Source organism: Zalophus californianus, chromosome 7 (genome assembly GCF_009762305.2).
Source record: "Zalophus californianus isolate mZalCal1 chromosome 7, mZalCal1.pri.v2, whole genome shotgun sequence".
In the NCBI taxonomy this organism is placed as follows: Eukaryota; Metazoa; Chordata; class Mammalia; order Carnivora; family Otariidae; genus Zalophus; species Zalophus californianus.
In genome coordinates this window covers 139,458,866-139,483,205 of record NC_045601.1, presented here as the reverse complement: position 1 = coordinate 139,483,205, position 24,340 = coordinate 139,458,866, and the positions used below count along the sequence as shown (strand labels likewise).

The 24,340-nt window shown below is 38.2% G+C and overlaps 1 protein-coding gene across 1 annotated transcript in view; it reads right to left on the bottom strand.

Annotated features, from left to right (window-relative positions):
- CDKAL1 (CDK5 regulatory subunit associated protein 1 like 1) overlaps positions 1-24,340 on the bottom strand; it is a 637,141-nt gene that overhangs the window by 226,042 nt on the left and 386,759 nt on the right. The window contains 1 exon segment of the mRNA XM_027603153.1: positions 20,785-20,951. Within this exon segment, the coding sequence (XP_027458954.1) occupies positions 20,785-20,951 (167 nt within the window).

Here is a 24,340-nt window from a genome sequence, read left to right as displayed (position 1 = left end):
GTTTCTGTCAAAACCTGTGGCCTCTACAGATATAAAAATCTGCTGCACCTTGATTGCAAGTTTCTGGTTAATGATAATAGAAGCAATCGTTTGATACAAAAGTATTTTCAGATCTTAAATTTTGCCATTTTTATAGGATTAAATTACTTTAAAAAAAAAAGACAGTATAGCAGGCTCTGCACTTCATCTGGCCAATGATCAGAGGTGTCATGAATATAGATTATTAATAACTATGTTTACCTGCCTTCAGAACCTGACAAATGTGGGTCTAAGTAACAATGATTAAAGAGATATAACGCCCCACACTACAGGCTAAGAATTTCCTTCTGTCTTAGGTGAGAAAAATGATTTCCAAATCAAGTACTCTGCCCTTTTTTTTAGTATTTCAAAATTAGCTGGAGATTGAGAATATAGATATGAAACAGAAAGAAAAGGAAAGAACTATGTCACAGATAAGCCTAACAAAATGCGTAATATGCTGAAACAACCCAGGATGGAGGGTAATGGTCATCATCAAGAGTCTTCTATATAATGTTGGATCATTTCTCTGGTCCCATTCTCACAGGACTCTGATCTCTCCACAGAACTACCCAGCGGCCACAGTTCAGAGGATATCTAGGAAGAAATGGGAATTACTCTGAAAGGTGTCAAGAACTGGAAGAATACATTCCAGACGAAATTTATCCCAAGTATCCCCCTGAGTGAAATTAACACTCTGGAATGTCTTCTGAGTGAAATGAAGAAAGGAAAATCCAACCCCTTAGAGGTTTAAGGGTTACACGTTAAAACTACTCATTCGAAGCTAAAACCCAAATGGGTGTTTAATTTTATTTTTTCCTTAACAAACTATTGAATGACTTTCCACAATCTCTGGTTATATAAATGAAGTTTAAAAATGAAGTTTGTATAGAAGAATGGATAAAGGAAATGTGGTATATACTGTGTTGTACACACACACACACACACACACACACACACACACACACACACACACGCAGAGGAACCTATTCAGCCATTAAAAAAAAAAAAGGAAATCCTGCTACTTCCAATAATCTGAATGGACCTCGAGAGCATTATGCTAACTAAAATAAGCCAGATCTTAAAAGTTCTCATCATAAGAAAAAAATAATTGTAACTATGTGTGGTAAGGGTTGTTAACTAGACTTACTGGGGTTATTTCACTTTATATACAAATATTGAATCATTATGTTGAATGCATGAAACTAATATGTTATATGTCAATTATATCTCAATTTTGAAAATGATTTTGCTAATTGGATTGTGATGATGGTTGTACAAGTATACAAATTTACTAAAAAAATATCATCAAACTGTACACTTAAAAGAGTATAATCTTTAAGCTTAAGATGCAGAAATTTAGGTATAAATGATTTAAAGTTGAAGTTTACTTGGAGGCATATACCAGGTCATTGAAAAAGCCAAAATAAGAACTGTGAATATCAAATCACTTAAATACATTGCTGCTTGGTAAAATTAGGTGCTATCAACTCAATTCAACAAAAGATGCCAAATATTTTTTATATATGAGATGGAGGGTGAATGGGGGGCGGTGGTTAATTAAAATGTGGAATAGTAATTGTCTAGTAGAGGTACACAGTGTTCTAAGTAAGAACTGAAAAGAAATAATTCTTTGTGTACATTGGGAAAGACAGGGGAATTGATAATTGAAGTATGGATGGATTGTTAGTAAGCAGGAGTAGCTTGGAGATGGGGAGTCACATTCTAGACCAAGGGTGACATTTGACAAGGGCGAAAAGCCAAGAGCATGTTCTGGGCAAAGCAGCAGGTCTGTTTTCAGTGGAAGTATGTTACTTCAAAGTTGGTATATGGTAGAGGGAAGGAGGAAAGTCATCACTGGAAAATGAGATGGGGAAGGCAGGGTAGAGTGCCAGCCTAAGGTGTGGGATTTTGTTTTGCAGACAAATGAGTGGTATTGGAACTGTTGCTTGGTATTACTCCAAAATAATTTTTTAAAAACCATGTGCCACTTTACGCATTTTTTAACTGACACCGAAATTTTTTTTCACAATAAGTTGCAAAGTTCAAATGTGGAACTGTAAAATAAAACTGTTACATCACCCTCTTAAATGTATTCACTGAAATATAAGAAAACGGACATCCTTTTTCTTTCAATTTCAATTTCCTTTCTACTCCCTCCACAGAATTTTATCTATATATTTTTAAGCTTGAAAGTCTATTGATGATTCTAACCATCCTTCTCTGTATGTGTGTATGTTAAAATAAAAACATTATTGTGACCACAAGGCTCTAAGTATTTTTAAGGGACACTTTTTTTTAAATTGAATTGTCATTAAATTACTAGTACACAATTCATCAAAAGAGCATAAATATTTACTAAGCATAAATGTAAAAATTTATTATAAGTTCCGTCTTTACTGGTGAGGGCGGCCGGCCTGGGAACTGTGTGTTGTCGTGGCAAAGGGGCCGCACAAGTGCTTTGGTGACTGGAAGGCGTTTGGTACAAGTGAGAGGGAGGGATGGCAGGAGACCCAGCAGGAAGCCTTCTCTACAGATAAACCAGTTGTAGGAAAGAGTACAGATGGAAAATGAGGACCTGGAAACGGGCTCAGTTTTGAAGATCCTTGCCTGGTAGTTTGTTTCCCTCTAGGGATACACTACGCTCATTGGAAGATGCACACTTACACTCTGGTTTGTTAGGAAGAAGCGTGTGACCTGCACAGTGCAAAGTAATGTGCGGGAGGGAGCTATGGCAAAATATCAGAGACTTCTAAGGGTCGAGTAATACAAGAAACACACGGCAACTACTGGAGGATAGTGGATGAGTGTGAGAAATTCACTGATTTTGAAACTGCAGGAAAAGGTTGTAATTCTTTGGCAAGGAAATACTGAGCTCATTTTTAAAACTGAGATATAATTGACATATAACATATTAGTTTCAGGTGTACAACATAATGATTTGATATTTATGTATATTGTGAAATAATCACCACAATAAATCTAGTTAACATGCCTCATCAGACATAATTACAGACTTTTTTCTTATGATGAGAACTTTCAAGATCTATGCTCTCAGCAACGTTCCTTTTTTTTTATGAAAAAGATTTTATTTACTTATTTGAGATAGAGAGACACAGTGAAAGAGGGAACACAAGCAGGGGGAATGGGAGAGGGAGAAGCAGGCTTCCCACCGAGCAGGGAGCCCGATGCGGGGCTCGATCCCAGGACCCTGGGATCATGACCTGAGCCCGAGGCAGACGCTTAACCGACTGAGCCACCCAGGCTCCCTCTCAGCAACTTTCTTACATACAATCCAGTATTGTTAACTACAGCCACATGCTGTATGACACTGTACAGTATATCCTCATGCCTTATTTTATACTTGAAAGTCTGTACCTTTTATCTACCTTCACCCATTTCACCCACTCCTTCATCCATCCCCACCCCACTCTCGCAACCACCAATCTGTTCTCTATAACCATGAGCTCGTTTGTTTCTTTTTTTTTTTTTTTTAATTCCACATCTAAGTGAGATCATATAGTATTTGTCTTTCTCTGTTGGGCTTATTTGATTTAGTATAATGTCCTTAAAGTCCACCCAGATTGTTGCCAGTGGCAGGATTTTCTTTTTTTATGACTGAACAAAATTCCACTGTATCTATCAACACCACATTTTCTTTATCCATTCATTCATCCATAAATATCTTACTTTTTATACAGGAGAATTTTTAATGAATAGCTAACCAAAAATAATTTGTCATCATTTCAAATATGAAAAGACTAATTATGACTACTACTAAATTTTAGGTGCCTAAAACTTTTTTTTTTAAAAGATTTTATTTCTTTATTTGACAGAGAGAGAGCACAAGCAGGGGGAGAGGCAGAGGCAGAGGGAGAAGGAGATTCCCCGCCGAGCAGGGAGCCTGACATGGGGCTCAATCCCAGGACCCTGAAATCATGACCTGAGCCGAAGGCAGCCACTTAACTGACTGAGCCACCCAGGCGCCCCCTATAACTCTTTTTTTAAGATAATCAAGATATAAGGAGTTCACATGACAAGTCAAATCAGTTGAAGAGCAGAGGATACTGCTAAAATGCTATGCTACTGTCGAATCAGATCTTAATTTTGCTGTCCAAAAGAAGAGGTATTTTACACAAATGAAAACTCCACACTCCAGAAAAAAAAAAAAATCCACATTCCCTATTTTGCACACTTTACTATTCAGGTCTCTAAATCAACAACCAATAATAAAATGATTAAATTCATTTTAATTTCTTACTGAACTTTAAAATGTGCAACATGATAGAGAAATTCCCACAGCCCACTTCAAAAAAGAAAGCACCATATTGCATCACTAAGTACTAAACTATTAACTTGTAGCCCAAAGAGAATATGAAAACCTGCTAGTTTCAAATACAGCTCAACTTTATAGTTATTTGTATGTCTAATTTAACATTTATTTCCTGCTTGTATTTTACACAAAGCATTTTGTATTACTAGATATAATTATATATTCTGCAGAATGAAAAAGTACAATATAAGGCCTCCTTTAGTCCCATCTGGATATAATAAAGGAATCAAATTTTGAAACGGCAGAACTGTGAAAGGAAAATTCTACCTTTAATCATAACAGAGACAGCTGATTGCCCTTTTTCCTACACTGTGGCACCTACTAATAACTGTTAAGAAAAACACTAGCCACATGTGAAACTCTGAATCACTGGGGGATCTGAAGAGCCACAGACTGGTTGAATCAGTTTCAAGCTGACTTTACAAAAACCCAGTCCAAAGTTGAACCTTTGCAACATTATATGTGGAATGTCCTTTAGGATTCTGATTACGTAGTAGCTGAGTAGACACATCTGTGATACATTACAAAACCAAAGTAGTTGCCAGTAAAGTTTTTAGTATTTCATCTTTTAAGAACATACATTTTTGGTTTAGTAAAACCTACACTGTCTTAATAGTTTAAAATTTTAGACTCACTTCCATGTCTTTGAGTCTGGAACTATTTTCTCTTCCTTGAGTTAGTACAGATTAATTTATTAGATTATTAATCTATTTAATATATATGTAAGGAAAAACATATTAAATAACTTTAGGTGACTTACTAAAAAGTCATTAGGATGAGAAAACTGGGAAGAACCTAAGAGAGAGATCAAACTGCTCTCCCGCTACAACTTCCAGGCAAAGATAAAAATTTTTTAAAGAGGTCATATGACTTGTCTAAGGCCACACAGTTAAACAGGGTTAGAATAAAAGGGTTAGAACCAAGGTCTTCAGATTTTCAGAACAGTGAGTACCTTCTTAAATGCAACTCTTACAAGTTAAAATTTATGATAGGTTTCATAATAAAACACTTTTATTACAGATTTAACCAAAGTACACAAAAATGTATTCTAACAGTGTATGTGACTTACTGAGTCTGCCATCACATAAATATATTTAGTATTAATAAAACCTCTACATTCTAAATTTTTTCATTCTCTTGAATAGGCATTACTACACTGGGAAAAACCAACTCACAACCAATCCCAAACACTTCCCCATTTGTGGGGGATTAAATACTGGGTCATCTGTTGAAGGGTCTTTATTATGTCCCATTCAAAATCTATTTAAAAGAATAGTGGCAAGTCTCATACATGGCTGGCAATTTCATTAAGGCCAAACATAAGCGTAGTCTGTGACCCAGCAATTCAGCTCCTAGGTATATACCCAAGAGAAATGAGTACATATGTTCACCAAAGGACACATTTAATGTTCATGTAAGCTTTCTTCATAATAACTGAAATCCAGAAATCCTTCATGAGTCCTGCTTCACTCCCTCCCTGGACAGCTTTCTCCTTCCCTAGAAGGACTTCAGAATTCAGTTTGCTCTGTGTCCATCATGAGATTTCTGAGGAGAAAATACTTAGGAGTTACAAATACCTGATCCAAAAAACACCTTTGTTCAAGAAAATAAGAACCAAATTCTGTACTTTCATATCTGATGCACGGTTTTAAGGTAAAATTCCAAAATTCCTGTAAGAGAACAATAATAATACCAGCTGATAACTACTGAGCACTTTCTATGTGTCAGATACTATCCTAAGCATTCTACATACATTAATTCGTTGTTCTACCGATGTTACTCTATTCCAGGCTAAAACAAAATACTAAACTTACATAGTATTCCACAAAGCACTGTTGATACATTATTTAATATTCTTTCTACAGGGTACTGCTATTATGCCCCAGTTGATATCTGAAAACATTAAAACCTGGAGAAATGTGAAAATCTGTCCACTGCCCCACCCAAATCAACAGCACATCCAGGACAGTATCAAAGAATGGCCCTGACACCTGCCAATCACCAACACTCAGTTCTGTTTTTATGGATACCCTCTGAGTTCTAAAATCAAAGACCCTTGCTTAAGATAACAGAGGCTCATGAGACACTCCACACTGAGGTCCCAGTATGAACTCACCGATAACACATGTTCCAAGCAGGAAAGGTACCTGCAACTGAGGAAATGAACAGAGGTGAAGGTGGGCTAAGTTGGTGGTAAGAGAACAGCAGTAGGTTAATGTTTATCTTGTTTTCCTTTGACAACTCCTTTCCAGAAATAGTAAGAGATGGAGAGACATATAAAGAAACTTATAGGCTTCCACTGGTAAATCTGAGAGTAAACAAAAGAGGAGCTGGTGCCCTGGGAGACTTACAAAGGCTCACTAAGAGTGTGCAGAGCACCCCAAGCCCAGTGTGACTGGGAGTGAATGCTAGAGGGGGTGTGTCTGAAGACTCACGGAGCCAGCCACCAAAATGATCCCCAATTCCTCTCCAGGGCCATAGGCAGGGAACAGAGTCCATCTGCAGAGCAATCATATCTTGAGCAATAGAGAGATCTTTGTGATATGGTTTTCTGCAAATTTCACTTTTATACCGCATTATTTGCAATATGAAAAGCACCTGAAAGTGTGGAGAGCCATGCTATCCAAAAGAATGTTTCTTTCTCAGGTTTTGGATGGAGGCTGCAAGTCAAGGAACTGATTCCTCACACTCATTACAGAAACTCCTGGTGCTCATGGAGTCCATGAGGCTCAAGTCTCATGGACCAAGGTTTCTATAAATAGGATACAACCCTGAAAGCAAGTGTTAAGATGATCAGTTCACACCAAATGCCAGATAATGAAATGGCTCAACATTTTTTTAAAATGCTACTTTTTTTCCTTTTAAGTTCTAACTCATATCAAGTAAAATGAGTCTGAAAAGATTTCAGAAGGCTCAGAATTAGAAATCAAATGGAAAATTTTAAATGTCTCTTTCAGTGAAATCCCTCCAAAATGGTGCTCCCTTTTCAGAAAGACTCAGATGTGAATGAAGTGATCAAGACTCAATTAAACAGCCAGATTAAAGACAAAACTGATTCAGACTTAGGTTTTCTACTTGCGTGAACACTTCAATACAATCATGACTCATTCAAGATAGAAGAATAAAAACATCCTAACGATATTTTAACAAAAATGTTGGTAATAAAACCGAGGCGCTTTAAAATCTTTGTTTACTTCCATGACGGTAAAACAATGTACTGCACATTTCAAAATGACTCATTAATCTCTGGAATTAAATATCTCTAAATTACCAGTATTTTCCAGTGGTTTAATGTAAATCCTAAAGTTTATAACTACTGGTTGCCAATTTGGTATCTTTTTAGTTTAGTAAACTGACATCAACGCAAACATCTTCTTTTGATTAACAAATGCCTAATCAATTGATGTGCAAAGCTTTCTGGAAGACTACACAGATGATGGAACACAGCCTTGTGAAGGGGACATCATTATCAAGAAAACAAAGCATTTTTACGAATCAAGACAAACAGAAACTTCAGCAACATAAAAGACAGTGATTGTAGAAGTTGAAATATCTATTAGAATAGAAATAACAAAATACTATTTGATAATGGGTTTTTCATAAGAGAATCAATTAAAAAGAGAGAGAGAGAAGCAACCAACTCATATAGTCAAGATTCAGCCTATGTATGCCACATTACCTCTTATGTGGTGCCCAGAGCTATGAGTATCTAATGAGGTATACATTTTATCTCTGTGCCTTCTGTAAGGGTGATGTTTGTTACAGGCCACTGAGAGACTCAATTAATAGTGATCTTTTGCTGTCAATAACCTACTAATGACATGAGCTCCTCCTCAAAAGCGTTAGGAGGGCAGATGGCACCATAAGTGATTGATGGCACCTTTGACATGGAACACAAAAATTAGGCAAGAAAATTGACTAACCCAACACGCTAATGGCCTGACAGATATATAGGCAGCCCATTTCAAGGCATAAATAATATTTACTGACATCAGAAGGAATGGCAGAGTAAAGACCTCTGAAAATCCTCTCCTCCATAAAAGCAATGAAGATAGTGACAAAATGGTCAAAATCAACTTTTTCAGAATTCTGAAAATTAACTAAAGGCTTATAGCAATCTGGGTAGCCTTTATTCAAAGAAAATGGAGGGATCCTGGTAAGAATCGTGAGCTATGAGGCATTTTAAACCTGCCCTTTCCTCTCCTCCCACTCCCCAGTTCTGCAGTAGCCTTGAAAACCAACAGCCTTCAATCATAGTGAAAACCAGCAGCTGGGCAGCCACTGGAGGGGACAAAAGAGGGTCAGAGCTCCTTCAAAGCCCTATTCCAAGAAAACTGTCATTATCTGACCTGTCTAGTGGTTCTGTGGAAGATTCTACTCACTCAGCTTGCTTATTTAACCTGACCTGGCACTCACACAGTGAAAACGGCCTTTTTCCCAGGGGCATTTGTCAAAAATAATCAGCTGCAATTGTTCAACATCAGGGCTGCCTGGGGCTGTGAATAAGTTGGGGCAAATGATAAACAAACCAAAAAGCTTAACAGGAAAAACTAGGGAATGTGATGTCCAGAGGGGGCTTTGAAAACCCTTGACATACTGTGGGGAATCTACAGGCCACAAGCATACAAGACTGTGTGTGTGTGTGGAAGTTGTACATGTGCTCACTAAAGACCCAAGAAGGCCCTTAGCTCTCACCTCTGGCTCAACCTGAAGTTTTACACAAACAGGAAATAAAGGTAAAGACATAAAGACAAGCACCCTCACTGAGCATTTAAGACATGCTCCACTATGTTCCTCTGTGGAGAGGGAGAGACTTACAGTTCTAGGCACTTAAGAAAATCTCTACCCATCAGCTGACCACCAAGCTAATCAGACAGAGACTTCACTATCTACACATAACAAAATACAGACTTTACTTTACTTAATTTATTAAGAAAAGTCACTAAACAGACAACAATAATAACAGTAACAACAACATACCATGGGCGAGTGAGGACTATTTGATTTCCAGAGCTTCCACACCACATTTAAATATCTAGTTCTCAACAAAAAAATATAAAACATGCAAAACACACAGGGAAAAAAGCAGCCAATAGAAACTGTCCTGGCAAAAGCCCAGACTGTACTTACCAGACAATGACTTTAAAATCATCATTTTAAATATGTTCAAAGAAGAAAAATGTATATGTTTAAAGAACTAAAAGAAAGCATGAGAATAATGTCTTACCAAATAAAGAATATCAGTACTGAGAAAGAAATTATAAAAAAGAGCCAGATAGAAATTCTGGTAAGAAACATATAAGAATGGAAATAAAAAATTCACTTGAGAGGCTCAGTGGGAGATCTGAGCAGGCAGAAGAAGAAGTCAGCAAACCTGAAGACAGGTCAGTTGAGCTTACTTGGTCTCAAGAAGAGAAAGAAAAAAGAACAAATAAAAATGAACAGTGCCTCAGAAATCTGTGGGATACCATCGAGCATACCAACACACACATAATGTGAATTCCAGAAGGAGGCAGGGGAAAAAAGGCAGAAAGATTATCTGAAAAAATAATGGCAAAAAACCCTCACAACTTTAAAGAAAAACAGTACACATTCTAGGCACTCTAGGTAGGATAAACTCAAAGAGATCTACCCCAGGTGTTTCATAATCAACCTGTTGAAAGACAAAGAGAGAATCCTGATAGCAGCAAGAGAGGAGCAACTCGCCATGAACCAGGGATGCCCAATAAGATTAACAGCTGATTTTTCATCAGAAATCATGGAGGCCAGAAGGCGATGGCATGACATAAAAGGGGCTGAAAGAAAAAGACTGTTAATCAAGAATTCTAAATCCAGAGAAGTCATCCCCCCCAAAAAAGAAGAAAAAAATTAAGACATTCTCAGATAAACAAAAACTGAGAGAATATGTTGCTAGCAGTCCTATGTTAAAAATACTAAATGAAGTTCTTCAGGCTGAAATGAAAGGACCCTAGACAGTGACTAAAATCCACATGAGAAAATACAGAGCACCAGTAACAAAAACTATACAGATAAATAGAAAAGACAGTATAAATGTGGTTTCTGTTTGTAACACTTGTTTTTCATCTTATCTAATTTAAAAGACAACGGCATAAGCTACTAATTAGAAATGTGTTGATGAGGGGCACCTGGGTGGCTCAGTCGGTTAAGCATCTATCCGACTCTTGATTTTGGCTCAGGTCCTGATCTCAGGGTCGTGATCTCACGGTCGTGAGATGGAGTCCCATGTCAGGCTCTGTGCTGAGTGTGGAACCTGCTTAAGAGTCTCTTTCTCCCTCTCCCTCTGTCTCCTGCCCCCTGTTCACGCTCCCTTTCGCTCGCTCTAAGGAGAAAAGTAAAAGAAAAAGAAATGTGTTGATGGGCATATGTTGTATAAAAATATAATTGGTATGACAACAACAGCACAGAAGGGGAGAGGGAACTGGGGTATACATAAAGCAAAGTTTCTGTATACTAGTATAAAGTTGGTATTAATTCAAAGTAGACTGCTAGGAAATGAGATATTAACTGTAATCTCTAAGGCATCCACTAAGAAAATAACTACACACACACACGGACATTTATACAGACAGAACAAGGGAATTAAAATGGCACACTAGAGAATGTCTGTTTCCCACAAAACAAGGCTGTTGTGGGTTGCACTGTGTCTCAAAAAAGATATATTACAGTCATCATCCCCAGTACGTGTAAATACGATCAGTTGGAAACAGGGTCTTCGTGGGTATCATCAAGTTTAAATGAGGTCAAACTTAAGTAAGGTGGGCCCTAACTCAATGACTGGTCTCCCTATAAGAAGAGAAGTTTGGACACAGAGACAGAGAGGAGAACACCACATGAAGACTGACAGAGAAATTGCGGTGACGTGTCTACTGGCCAAGGAGTGCCCAAGTTGGCCAGTAGCCACCAGAAGCTCCCAGAGAGAAATGGGACAGATCCTCAATTCAGAGCCTCCAGAAAGGAACTAAGCCTGCCAACCCTCTGACTGTGGACCTTTGGCCTCCAAAACTGGGAGAGAATAAATATGTGTTATTTTAAGCAGCCTAGTCTGTGGTACTTTGTTACGTTAACCTTAGGAAACTGACACACAGGCAATCATGGAAGAAGAGAGGAACAAAACACGGATTTGTTGAGGTAGGAAAAAAAAACGAAGGCTGAAAAATATAGTAATACATTAATCAGAAGATTAACGTCTGAAGTTTCAACTGATCACAATGGAGGCTGATATTCCATATGACACTGGATAAGAAGAGTTGATATAAAGCTTGCTTTTTAGATATATTTTAACATGTAATTAGGAAGTTCCTTCTTTGTTGCCGTGTATTAGATACAGACTTATTCACAGTATTTTTCTGTAATCAAACACTGCTTTACATGTAGCAAATTTTCCAGTGATTTTTAAAAACACACAAAAATACATGCTATAAAAAAAAAACCAGAATAGACATTCCCCCCTAAATTAACGAACAATTTTTTCAAAATTACTTTCAACATTACGGTTTGATTTTGTCTGGACCACATGCAGCAACTCTGATACTGAAAACGACTGATTACACATGGACTCTTCATGCCCATTTAATCTACCTGACAGTCTGGCTACATGACATGCAAATAAAGGAGTTATTAACAATAATAATAATTTAAAAACCCTTATGTTTCCAATCTAGGGCACAATCATTATTTACTATTAAATGACATCACAGAATTTTGAAACCTTAACATTTTCATGCTGATTATTATTGTGGTACGCAAAGGAAGATATGGGAAAAAGAATAGAAACATTCTGGACCTAGAAGCAACAAACAATTTAGTAGATTAGACATAAATAGAAGCAAACGAAGAAACTGCACATTACTTTCTGAAAAATATGCAGAATGTCACTCTACTATTCTATGAACCATTAACTTCATTACCAACCTTTCTGTTCTACACCATGAATCATCTGAAAATTCCATTACCCACCTGATATAAAATATGAGGATTTCATTTTACTAAATGCTGAATTAGCAAGTGCCTAAGGTAGTCTTTCATAGGCTATCAAAGCAAAGCAATCAATAGAGAAATGATCCTAGAATCAAAAGAAAAGTGTAAAGGAATGACCGTTGATTGCCTTGTGTGTTAGGTGCTCTCTGTGCTTATGAAGGAAAGTCAAAGGCAGCTTTTCTCAATGGTTTGAGCATAAGTGACTTCCTAAATTAATGAGTAAGATAAAGCCCACAGATGGTGTATTGTGGAGTTTGAACTATACTAATTTTGACAGGTGACATGGAAGCCTTCTCAGCTACTCCTGTGAAATTAAGGATTCAGGGGAATGGCAATGTGAAATGCCTTTTAAGATGCAAATTAAACCACACACATATCTAATGCCCTCCTTTATAAACGGAAATATACACAGGAATACTAAAAGATGGAATAGGAACATTTGTATGCCACAACTGAAATATGTAAATTTCCAGGCTTTTCAAGTATTCTAGAATATTTTAGAAGTATTCTATAAAGTATTTCATATATATAATTTCCATTATATACAATTCTTAATATATCTCATATATACTATATTATATATTTAATATATATTATAAATATTTAATATATATTATATAATTTAATATATATGTTCATATATATACACAAAAGTATTTTGCTTTGTTAAAAGATATCTATACAGACAGACATGGTTCCATATATTTGACCATGGTGTCAGTTTCTTTATAAAGCATTTGCTGGGGCCTTTGATCATCTTGACACTTGTTTTATCCCTACGTACTTTTCCTTTCAGGAAATACTCTCTCAGGATATTTATTCCCAATAGAATAAATATCCACATGTCATTGGATTTCACGAGCAATATTCAAAATTTTAGGCCAATGGCAAGGGGGGAAAATGATATTAGAAATTGAGAAATACAGGGCGCCTGGGTGGCTCAGATGGTTAAGCGTCTGCCTTCGGCTCAGGTCATGATCCCAGGGCCCTGGGATCGAGTCCCGCATCGGGCTCCCTACTCCTTGGGAGCCTGCTTCTCCCTCTGCCTCTCTCTCTCTCTCTCTGTCTCTCATGAATAAATAAATAAAATCTTTAAAAAAAAAAAGAAATTGAGAAATACAGACAGCTTTTCCTACAAAGTGGATTAAAGCATCTTCTGGTAACCAAAAATGATTTAATGATTTATATTCCCACACTGGGTCTAGACTCCCACCTATGCTACCTGGTAATTCAGAAGTGGGAACTGAGAACAGCAGTGAAGTCCACCATGTAGGTCTCTATAAATTATTGATGGCCATATAAATAGAATTTTTAAACAATGCATTTTCCATTGCGCTTCCCAGGAAGACAGACCCAATATTTTCAACATGAGGAACATTCATCCATAAAATAGTTCATTTTCCCCTGAAAACTTGGGACAATAAGCATAAATAAAATTCCCAATGAAACCTTTTGTGTCTGTTGGCTGTGAGCACAGCAACAAAGAGTCATTTGCTGAGATCACGTCTGTTTCTGAGTTAATTTCTTTTCTGGGTCCTTGGGTCTGCATGGAAGCACGAGGCTCCATCACCCAGACGGAATATGACAAACTGAAACTAGAGTAAGAAGCAATAAGCTTCCTATGGAAGTTTTTCTGAGGGGCTGCTGGGTTTGAGAAAAGCTTGGGCTTCTTGAGCGGGCCGGAACTCAGAGGCTGGAAGGTGACAAGGGATCAAGGGAGATCCCAGGAATGACCGAGCAGAGATGAAAGCGTCTGAGAAGGCCCTACTGAAGCTTTGCTGATGCGCAGGCCCAGGCCCATCCGAGGCTACAGAACTGTAATGTGGGGAGGAGCCTGCAATCATGCTTATGTGGAGAAGCATTTTAGTTTCATCTTTCATCACAAGTAGTCAAGTCATTTGGCAAACACAGCTGGGGCCTCCCCTCCATCCTTCCCTTCCCTTCCAGAAGGGTTGCTCCCAGCACTCAGCATTAGGCTCCCAGGAAAGCCTGATACACTTTTTATTATGGATATGAAACCTTTTAGTATTCGATGCAGGCTCCCCTCCCCCCCTCCATTTTCAGATAGGCGCAAACTTTGGCTTCCACTTTCAGATGTGTCAGGGACCTCTTGAAATTCACAAATGCCAGGTTCAGAATGAAGTGCTAAGGAGTAAAACTGGCCAGAAAATGGGTGCCAACAGTCAGATCAAATCATATACTGAAGTCCCAAAGCTAAATACGGATGGCAGAAATAGAAGATTTCTCCTCTCTACTTCCTTGCTTAAAATAAATCATCTAACATGTCCTTCCATTTATCAAAAGGGGGAAATATTTTGTATACAACAGCAAAGTCTATTTGCATATTTCTCTGTTATTCTGAAAAGTATAAGCCATAAAGAAAGATAATTTTAAGGGCCCCCATGTGAATTACTGACTTGAGTTTGGAAATTCTGTATTGCGTTGACACAACAGAAATACAGCAAGTCCTGAATTGACTATTATTTTGAAACTATGAGGCAGCTTTTAGAAGTCTGCCAAGCCAAACATATTATTAATGCTCATACATTACCATGTGGCATATTTATTGTCTTTTACCAGATAAATTAATTTTGATAAATATCCAATTAGGTTAGAACATAAGATCATTTAAGTGGAAGTAAATATACAAAAATCAAGGGTAGCAGAAAACTGTTAGTCATTACAAGATTTCTCAACCAAAAACAAATGCAACATTTTAAATATCACTATTTATGATCAATCTTACATAATATAACATAAATATACTAAATGTAAATCTTGTAAAAAAAACTATACATTTTACCTGAAGCTAAATAAAATGCAGTATATTATCAATGTGAATAGGATTTTTAGTGATATTTTACAGAGTAGTATAAATTGAAAAGTAATTTGATTTGTTCATAATGCTGAATGTAGTTAAATTCTTAATAACAAGCATTTGTGCTCCAGATTAATCAACGTGCCCTCTCTGGACCAGGCTGTTAGTGATGTACTAAAATTTGAATACAATTTTAAGACATACAGGAATCTTAAGGGAGATAACAGTTATTTTAAATTATTCATAACACAGGGAGAACCAGAATAGCTTAGATAAATAAAATCCATAGATACTTCCTATATCCCTTACTGGTCAACAGCTTTAATATCTTCTCCTTACCGGCCAACCCATAAAATGAAAAACAAGACAAATTGCCTGATTTTAATTTCTCCTCCTTGACCATCCACTGCTGACTCCTCTGATGGGAGATTATAAAAATCAAAATAAAACAAAACAGTGAAAACTAAGGAGTGGGAAGGAGAAGAAAGAAGCTAAGACCCTAGATAATCTATAAATTAAGTAATCATACAGTGAGCTCATTTGCTCCAGGTAGTTCTAAAGATACTATCATTATGATATTTTAGCAGGGAAAATAAGTAAAACGCATCCCTTAGATGGATCTTCCCTCACCATCTCATACCTCTTCACAGAAGTGTGACTCATAAGTGAGAAACACACGTGACAACCATCCACAAAGTCTTCCAAAACTAGATACTCAGCACAGATATGAAGCTACTTCAATGTATATGAGACATGCAGTCAAGAAATAGCTAAACTTCAGAGAAATCACATCATTCTGTTACACATTCATTAGGCATGTCATCACAGGCCCTGAAATGCAAAGATGTGACCAAGACAGTCTCTCCCTAAAAGATGGCAACAGTTCTGTTTGGTTTACACATAAACAAGTGATCACAGAGCATGGTGATGAGCGCCCAGAGATATGCTGGACAGAGTCTGACAGAGCACAGAGGCAATCTGGGAGCATTCGGGAAGGCTCTGTGAAAGACGCAGTGCAGTAGAAAGCGTTGTAGAATCAGACAAGATAAGAAACCAGTCCGGGTGCTAACCAGTTATGTAATTTGACCAATAATTAAAGCGTTCTAAGATGTGGCTTCTAAATCAATAAAATGAGAAGAATAATATCTCTATAGGTAGCTTATTTTAAGAAGGAAAAGAGATAATGTGTGGAAAGCAATCAGCGTGGTTTCTTGAAAATAAGGAGCAGTTGATAAACTGTACTGATATTATTATGCAGATGCAGTCTTGAAAAAAGGTACCGGTGATCTCTGGTGCTTAGGATGGGTAGCCACTGTGTCACTGCCACTGGTCTCAAGACGCCTTGTGTGGTTCACGGGTATCATATTGTCTGAATTAATACCTTAGCTGTGGGCTACCTACAACTAGGAGGGCAACACTAAGCAATGCAGTTCAAGAGTGGTCAAGTTCACCAGCCACACCACCTTCTGTAAAGGTCAGAGTTCACTCAGGAGGAACAGGGCCAGGGTTATTACCTTAGTAATATCAATAGGAGAGCAAACACAGAGCGAAAATCTCTCTTATCTGCCATGATAGGGGCCATATATTAGTCAACACATGTAGTAGCAAATGGCAGTACGTCTGGCTCACTCATTATTATCGACGGTCATTGCGTGGTAAGAATGAAAAGAGAAAAAGTTAAAGTAGAAATTTCAGGAGTATGAAAAACCTGCAATATACAGGTGGCATCGCAGAGTACTAGGGGGATGAGAACACGGGCATGCACTGGATGAAGGCATCGTAAGGCTGCCGTATGCCAAGCTAAAGAGTGTATCTTCTTCCTGTGGGTAACGGACAGGTGCTGAGGTCTTTAAGATGAGCTAAGATAGGTTTTAATCCATTGTTTTATCTATTGTTTCGACCTCATGTCCGTATTTAATAAGTACTGCATAAGGTTATACTTATGTTTCTGCAATCCTAGGATGCTTTCCCAAGATACATATACGTAAGTACAAATGTTTGAGATATCTCTTTGTCAGCTATCTCACCACTTAAAATGAATCTCAGATTATTTTTTTAAGGCAGCAGTATGTTAAAATTAGGGTTTGTAGATGTTCCAAACAACACTTGACTACTTGCCTGCCTTTTAAGGATTAAGAATTCTCCCTCCCTCCCTTTTATTCACTACACATTTATTTAACCTCTACTACATAAAGTGCCACACATAATGCTAGACTCTTTAAGTAGGCTCCATGCCCAGTGCGGAGCTTGAACTCATGACCCTGAGATCAAGAGTGACATGCTCCACTGACTGAGCCAGCCAGGAGCCCCTAGACGCATGATAAAACCTTAAAAGTACATCCTATGTTAACTATAATATGCATCTTCTGTTCCTATGGAGATTTAATAAAAAGTAGTATCAACAGATCTATTTTTCCACATTGTACTTTTAAATAATGACAGAAACTTTGATATTTTCCTTTAAATGATTTCCTCTTTGTGGGGTACCTGGGTGGCTCAATGGGCTAAGCATCTGACTCCTGACTTCAGCTCAGGTCATGATCTCAGAGTTGTGAGATCGAGTCCCGTGTCGGGCTCCAGCCTGGGGGTGGAGCCTGCTTAAGATTCTCTCTCTCCCTCTGTGGCCCCCGCCACTCTTTTTCTCTCTCTTGCTCATTCTCAAAAAAAAAAAAAAAAAAATTTCCCCTTTAAGCTGTCCAATTAAATACATACACACATAAACAAGCAAGCAAGCTGGTAAAAGGGTTTTAAGAAAGATTGCAGGAGTCAGGTGAATGTGAAGTAAACAGAATAAAGAAAAGAAACGGAAGGAAAAGAGCCCAGAGAAGTGCTCTCTAATTAAAGTCTGAAGCATGAAGCATCTTCCAGAAACCTAAGAAGGCATGGTCCTACCAATACAATTCCCAAGGAACCCTCACTGTTGAGGGTATTAAAGCATCAGAGTAGTTATTGCAAGAGTGGGTTCCTTCTGTCCCCACAGTTTAAAAGACATCACCATCTGTCATTCACCGGTGTTATTTTTGTTTTGTTTTGATTTTTTTCTCCTGTTTTCTTTTTTCTTCTTATTGGTGAACTCTCTCCAGCACTCTTTAGATAAGTCAGGTAATTTCAGTAGAGTGCCCTAGGCTTAGTGAGAGGAAAATGGGGAAGTACAATGTATTGGTGGGCACGGGCTGAGGCTCAACAGGGTTGAGCTCCCTTCCCTGATGTCCTGTTTCACACAGGGGAGCTAGGGAAGCCTCTGCAGCTCAGTTCCCTTTCCTGTTACACAATGAACGGTGTGTCTGGGGAACATGGCAAGCTCTGGGCTCTCCCGCTCAGAGGAGAATGCGAAGAACCACCAAGGCCAAGGTACGAAGGTCTTGTCCAAGCGTCAAAGGAAGACTCTTCAAGCTCTTCCTTTCAGATGGCACGGGTCTTCTCCTCTTGCGTACCTTGGCTTCTTTCTTTCATTTGCTCTGTTCTCCTTTGGATTGCTTTCTCCCTTGGTGTGGTACAACAGGGCTGGATGATTCCCAGCTTGTGTACAGCAGAGAAGTGAGTGCCTTCCTTTGGGGCAAACTCTCACCCTTGAAGTTCATTTAGTTTGTCATCTTCTACAGCTTCTCCTGACCAGAACGTTAAGACTTGGAAGGTCAAGGCTATAGAGTGGGCTCTATAATTTACTTTTTGAAGAAGGCCCTTCCTTTATCCATTCCTGATTCACTCATTTACTCAAGAGCCACTGGGTGGGGTACAACCAGAGATGGAAATGACAAGGTCCTTGCCTTGTAAAGATGACAATGGAGGAGGGAAGGCCAACATTACAGATATCTGACAGCGAGAGTTTTAAAAGGGTAATGTCATGACAATCAGAACTTGTTATCACTCCAACCACAATCTATGAACTAAACATCTGGTGTTTTTCCAGGTAAAGTGTAAAGCTATGTTTAGCAACTTCTGTTGATTTTCAGAAGCTCTCCTGGAGCTTGCGTTTGGAGGTCAACAACTCTAGCACTACTTTAGATACTCAGCAGCAGGACTTGCTATAAATGCAGCATTCGTTTCTGTAACCTTGCAATTAACTGAAGTGCTGAATTTATTCCAAGAGGTACTTTATTCAGTCATCTCAGAGCCTATGCATGATTTTCCCCCTTAGGTTTACTCCCTACTTGAACTTTGCTGATTCTAGTACTATGGTTCCCTTGGTCCTCGACGAGATTTATTTCAAACCACACATCTAGCATATCACCTGGTGGATGCCCACCTTTACTTCAAATGCAGCAGGACTTAACCATATTTGATTTTTACAGAGAAGTCACTTGCTTTTTTCAAGTGTTGGGTCAAAGGGTTACATATAAATTGACACACCTGCAACTTATTTTTCAATAGTAAATCTTAACTGTCCCCACTGTCCAAAGTACTAAAATTAACCTATCAATCATATACCTTTACTAAAAAGATCTGGCTAGAGAATATGTGAAAAACAAAACTGAAACTGCTGAATTTCTTCACTGTATATTTATAATTAACAATCAGACTGCTACCTAATCTGTTTTCAGAATTTCTAAAATACGTTGCTGATATGAGGGAGGCTTTTCAGCACAACTTCAACAAGTATAGGCCTCAAATCAAATCAACAGAAACAATCTTTGCAATTGTTGACTTTTCGTTGGGATTTGTGCATTAAATTTTAGCAGCTATGCTTGCTTTTAGATTTGGGAATGCTTTTTTTTCCTGCACAAAGTAACTGTAAAGAACACAACTGATAAAAATATAAGTGCCTCCTTCTATACTTTGCACATGATTTTCCAACAGCAGTTATTAGATTTCTCATCCATAACTATGGGCCCAATGTAATTATTTTATTCCTCAAATAGCTGTCATGGATCTTGGCAAGCACTTTTCATTTAAATACCCCTATTTCTTGCTCATATTTACTGTGGCAATTGTCATCCAATGCCAGATACTTGTACACATGCCCATTTTTCTAGTTTCACAGTAAGCTCCTTGAGGGTAAGTGCCTGACCCGGGGAAGGGATACAAATGAGACCAGGCATCTCCCATTGCCACAACCCCTTCGTGTTCACAGTGACCGCAAGAGAATCAAGGAGAGGAATACCAAGCTCTGTCTCTCTAGGACTGTACTTCATCCCTAACTATCTCCAGACAAAGGGAGGAGATTTAAAATTTCCTCAAACTTACAGCCCAGTATCCTTACCGACTGGGCTCACAGCAGTTTGGATAACGTGCTCACGACCGGTTGCAAAATTAATGCAATGTCTTAGCACGCCTGAACTAGATTAGCCCAGGTACTGAGTAAAGGAACCGAGGCAAATTTATGCAAAGGGAGTCTGAGGAGCTGCAAAGAAGAAACAAAGAACTGTGATGAGATGGCATGCGCTGGAAAATCCAAGCAACGTTAATTAATGGAGAGCAAGCAAAAACAAGATGTGCAGACTGACGAGAAGAGGATTTGAGATTCTCCGCTTATTCTTAGTAACATGGGACCACAATAAATAAATAAATAAAGTGCGAGAGATTTTAAATGTAACCCGTGTGCTGATGCTGAGGCTGCCACATTGTCTTGGACTGGTTCGTGTCTGTGTCAGCAGGGAAATGGGGTTCTTTTCCTTACCTCCAGATGCTCTAAAATATAGGGTGGGTTTGTCATGCCAAGCCTCAGCATTGCTCCCTCAGGAATCACTTCAACCAGTTTCCACAGCAGTGTGGGGAGATTGGTGCCAATGTCCCTGCCGTAAGCCCCTGTGTCTTCACTGGTCAACCATATCTCACAAACACCCTCTGTGAATCAAAGGAGATAATTAACAAATCTGTTGCAGAGCTGTTTCCCTCATCATACAGCTGCTCACTCTTTTTAATGCAGTATTACTCAACACCATTATGCAGGCAGTCTGGGTATTCAATTGCAGAGAAAAAGCAGCTTATCCCATGGTGGCACTGGGTTATTAAGTTCATTTTATGAACACCAGAGAGTTACAACAATGCTGTAAATTATCGGTGCGTCCTATGGAGTGATTAACATTCACAGCCAATCAGTTCAACCGTGCTTCCTCCAAAGCACTTTGATCAGGACTAAAGCGACAATCCCATCACAATGAATACCTATTTTATTGAATACCGTAAGCCTTGGAACTGAAACAGTGACTGAACAGAATAGGTACTATCAGGAGTTAACTCACTAATCTGTCTGTCACCAACCCAAAGAAAAATGTCAAGTGTAGTTAAGGTTTAACTCACAAATTATTAATTATGAGGTACCCATTTCTCCTGCAGTAACTATTCTTATTTGTTTTCTTTATTCAATTAAGAGTAGATGCTCTGTATTGCTGCACTCAAGGAAGTTGGTTGCTGTATAAACTACTTATTTGTGTCCAAGAACCTGTTTACTGACAGCTTGTGTCCTATTTTCCATCAATCAGACTTTAGGAGAATGTCTGTACGTTTTGTTGTTATTGTTATTATAAAGAATCCTGACTTCAAATATTACGGCCTGCAATAACATCCTTCCAAAAATCAGAAAGAAATACGTCTGGATAACCTAGTATTATTTAAAATGAATAAAACAGAGTTAGCAAGAGCCACCCAGGTTTTCAGAACCTTTCTGAAAGCAGTATTCGATTAAAGGATTAGCCTGTTTTAAAAGGCCAAATGATTCACACAAAGCTAAGACCAACAATCAAATAGCCCTGTGAAATTTGTTCATGCTAAAGTGATTTGTTGCTTCAGAAGAACCTCAGCACACACATCAGGCCCACAAAGACAACAGCCTGACCCAAAAGTATACATTTCTAGAAAGAGTCTTCAAATTATAATTTTAAATTGTCTTCAGTTGATGGAAGAGAAGAATTTTAAAAATGCATTTAAATATTCTTAGCCAAGAGAGACAACAAATAAAACACGTGGCTTTTGTGTGAATGTGAACTTAAAAACTTACAGAAAAGAGAAGAGAAAAGTAAAGACCTTTACTCTCTTTAATGCCTTCCACAGAGGTGGAAAAATATACATGAAGCTGAGATCTCCAATAACTATTCTTTCCTCTAGAATAAGAGATATATTTACTTTACCAAAAACCAGCCAAACCACATAACAACATGTTTCACTTTTCCCTACGGGTCTATCTTTCTGAGACATGCACATCCTCACACACACCCATACAACACAGAAAATACAAGGATAGAAATAAAATTTTAGTTTCCTGAAATTAAAGAATGAATAACTTCACATAGAGAACTGGAGGTATTAAAAAAAAAAACAAAAAACAGCCCTATTTAAAAAGTTGAAGATGTTTCCAGTATCTGCAAATCAGTAGTGCTACGAATATATGGGTTTTCTTTATTTCAATTAAACATGTAGTTCCAGAAATCAATAAAAATTTGCTTAGCTTTAATCATTTAATAAAAAGTTTTCTCTTCAAAAGAAATAGTCTGCCATGTTCATAGGTTACCTTTGTAGCCTGACAGTTTTATAAATACTCTCCATACATGGAGTAAATATTTTTCTATTTTAAAAAGAAGGGTTGCAATTAGTGGTATCATCTTTATTTGAATATTACATATACCATCAGACAGTGGACTCCTACAACCTTTTTGGGGGGGGGGGGTTGTTTTTAATCTTATCACAAAATCCACTCCAGGAAAAGAGATGACTAAAGTAACAACATATGGATTTTAAAACACTCGGAAAGAGGTTATAAAAACAGGACATTATCCATGATTTTCCAGTTACTGGCACTTGAGCAACACAATATGAATATTTTTAAATGAACAGAATAATTTTAATTTATAATTTTTCCATCCAAATGGTTCCATATTACGCCTTATGTAGGGAGCGCGAGCTCCTGGAACAGTGCCTTGCTGTTGCTCGATGAACATAGAAGGGGGAAGATCGCTATGGATAGGAACGGAGATAACATCCCTGCAGAAAAGCATGGAAAGCTGGGGACCGATGGCCCCTGGTGGGCTGAAACTCCAAATTAAATCACATAAAGAGGAAGCAGCTGTAACACTAAATCAGCAACAACAGGAATAATGGTCTTGATGTCTCCAAGATCAAGGCTGCTAAAATGCTCTATATAACAGCAACCTGGGTTAAAACACAATGAAATGAGAGCACATGTGCAAAATGTGAACCCCCAGGACTTTCGGAGAATTGGGCCTTGCCAATTCTATCCCCTGATTTGTCAGAGATGGTTTTGCTCTTAATCAACGTGAGAAAGTCAGATTTTGCAAGGTTCCATCTCAAGAATTCCAATGAGTTCTGATCCTTCAAATCGTTAGGCTATAGAAAGTCATTTCATACAAACAGTGAAGCTAAATGCAGAATCCCCACCCTGACATCCTTTTCTCTGGGAAGTCCTGTGATTACTCACTGTGCAAGCAGTTCCTGTCAGGTCAGCTCGCATATGAATTCACCAGGGAGAGCGAAGGCTGCAGTCTGTGATCACTAATGGAGCCTGGGACACATGCATGCTTCTAGCTGCACACTTAATTGGCTATACTTATGGACAGAAGGGCTTGCCTAAACAGCTTCACTCCTTAAGGACTTCAGTTATGAGCTATACTCCTTTGCACATTCATTTCTTTATTGGTCTATCAAACATTTATTAAGCCCTTACCTACTATGTGCCCTGCATCAATTCCAGCTCATGACAGATATGGATTCATCATTAAGCTTCTGTGAGCTAACACTGGCCATTATCCAGGAGCTGGCAAGGGGACATTAACAGACACCCTGGGAACCTCACATACATCCCTATCAGTGGTGGAGGCGGAGTGGGTAGGGACTGGAGAACACAGCCTCAGAAACCAGAATGAGAGGCGAGCTGGGCTGGCTCAGAGTGAGGATGATGTCAGCTACAATGAGATAGGCCCAGACTGCGCTCCAACGTGGACTTTGATGAACACGTGTCAGAAAAACAAACACACAAAAATAAAAAAGAGACGCAAGCAGGAAGAACTGAGATAAGAGTAGTGAATGCCCAGTAAAAACTCCCAGGCCTGTAAAAATAAATACGTGCAAAAAAAGAAAGTAGGAGGTGGAAAAGTGGGAGACAGAAATTAGCTTTTTATAAGCATCGGAGGAGAGATTTCACTTTTTCCATCTGATCTGATTTTTTTCATCCATCTGATTTTTGTTTGTTTTCCTGAAATTGTTCATTTTGCCCTTTCTAA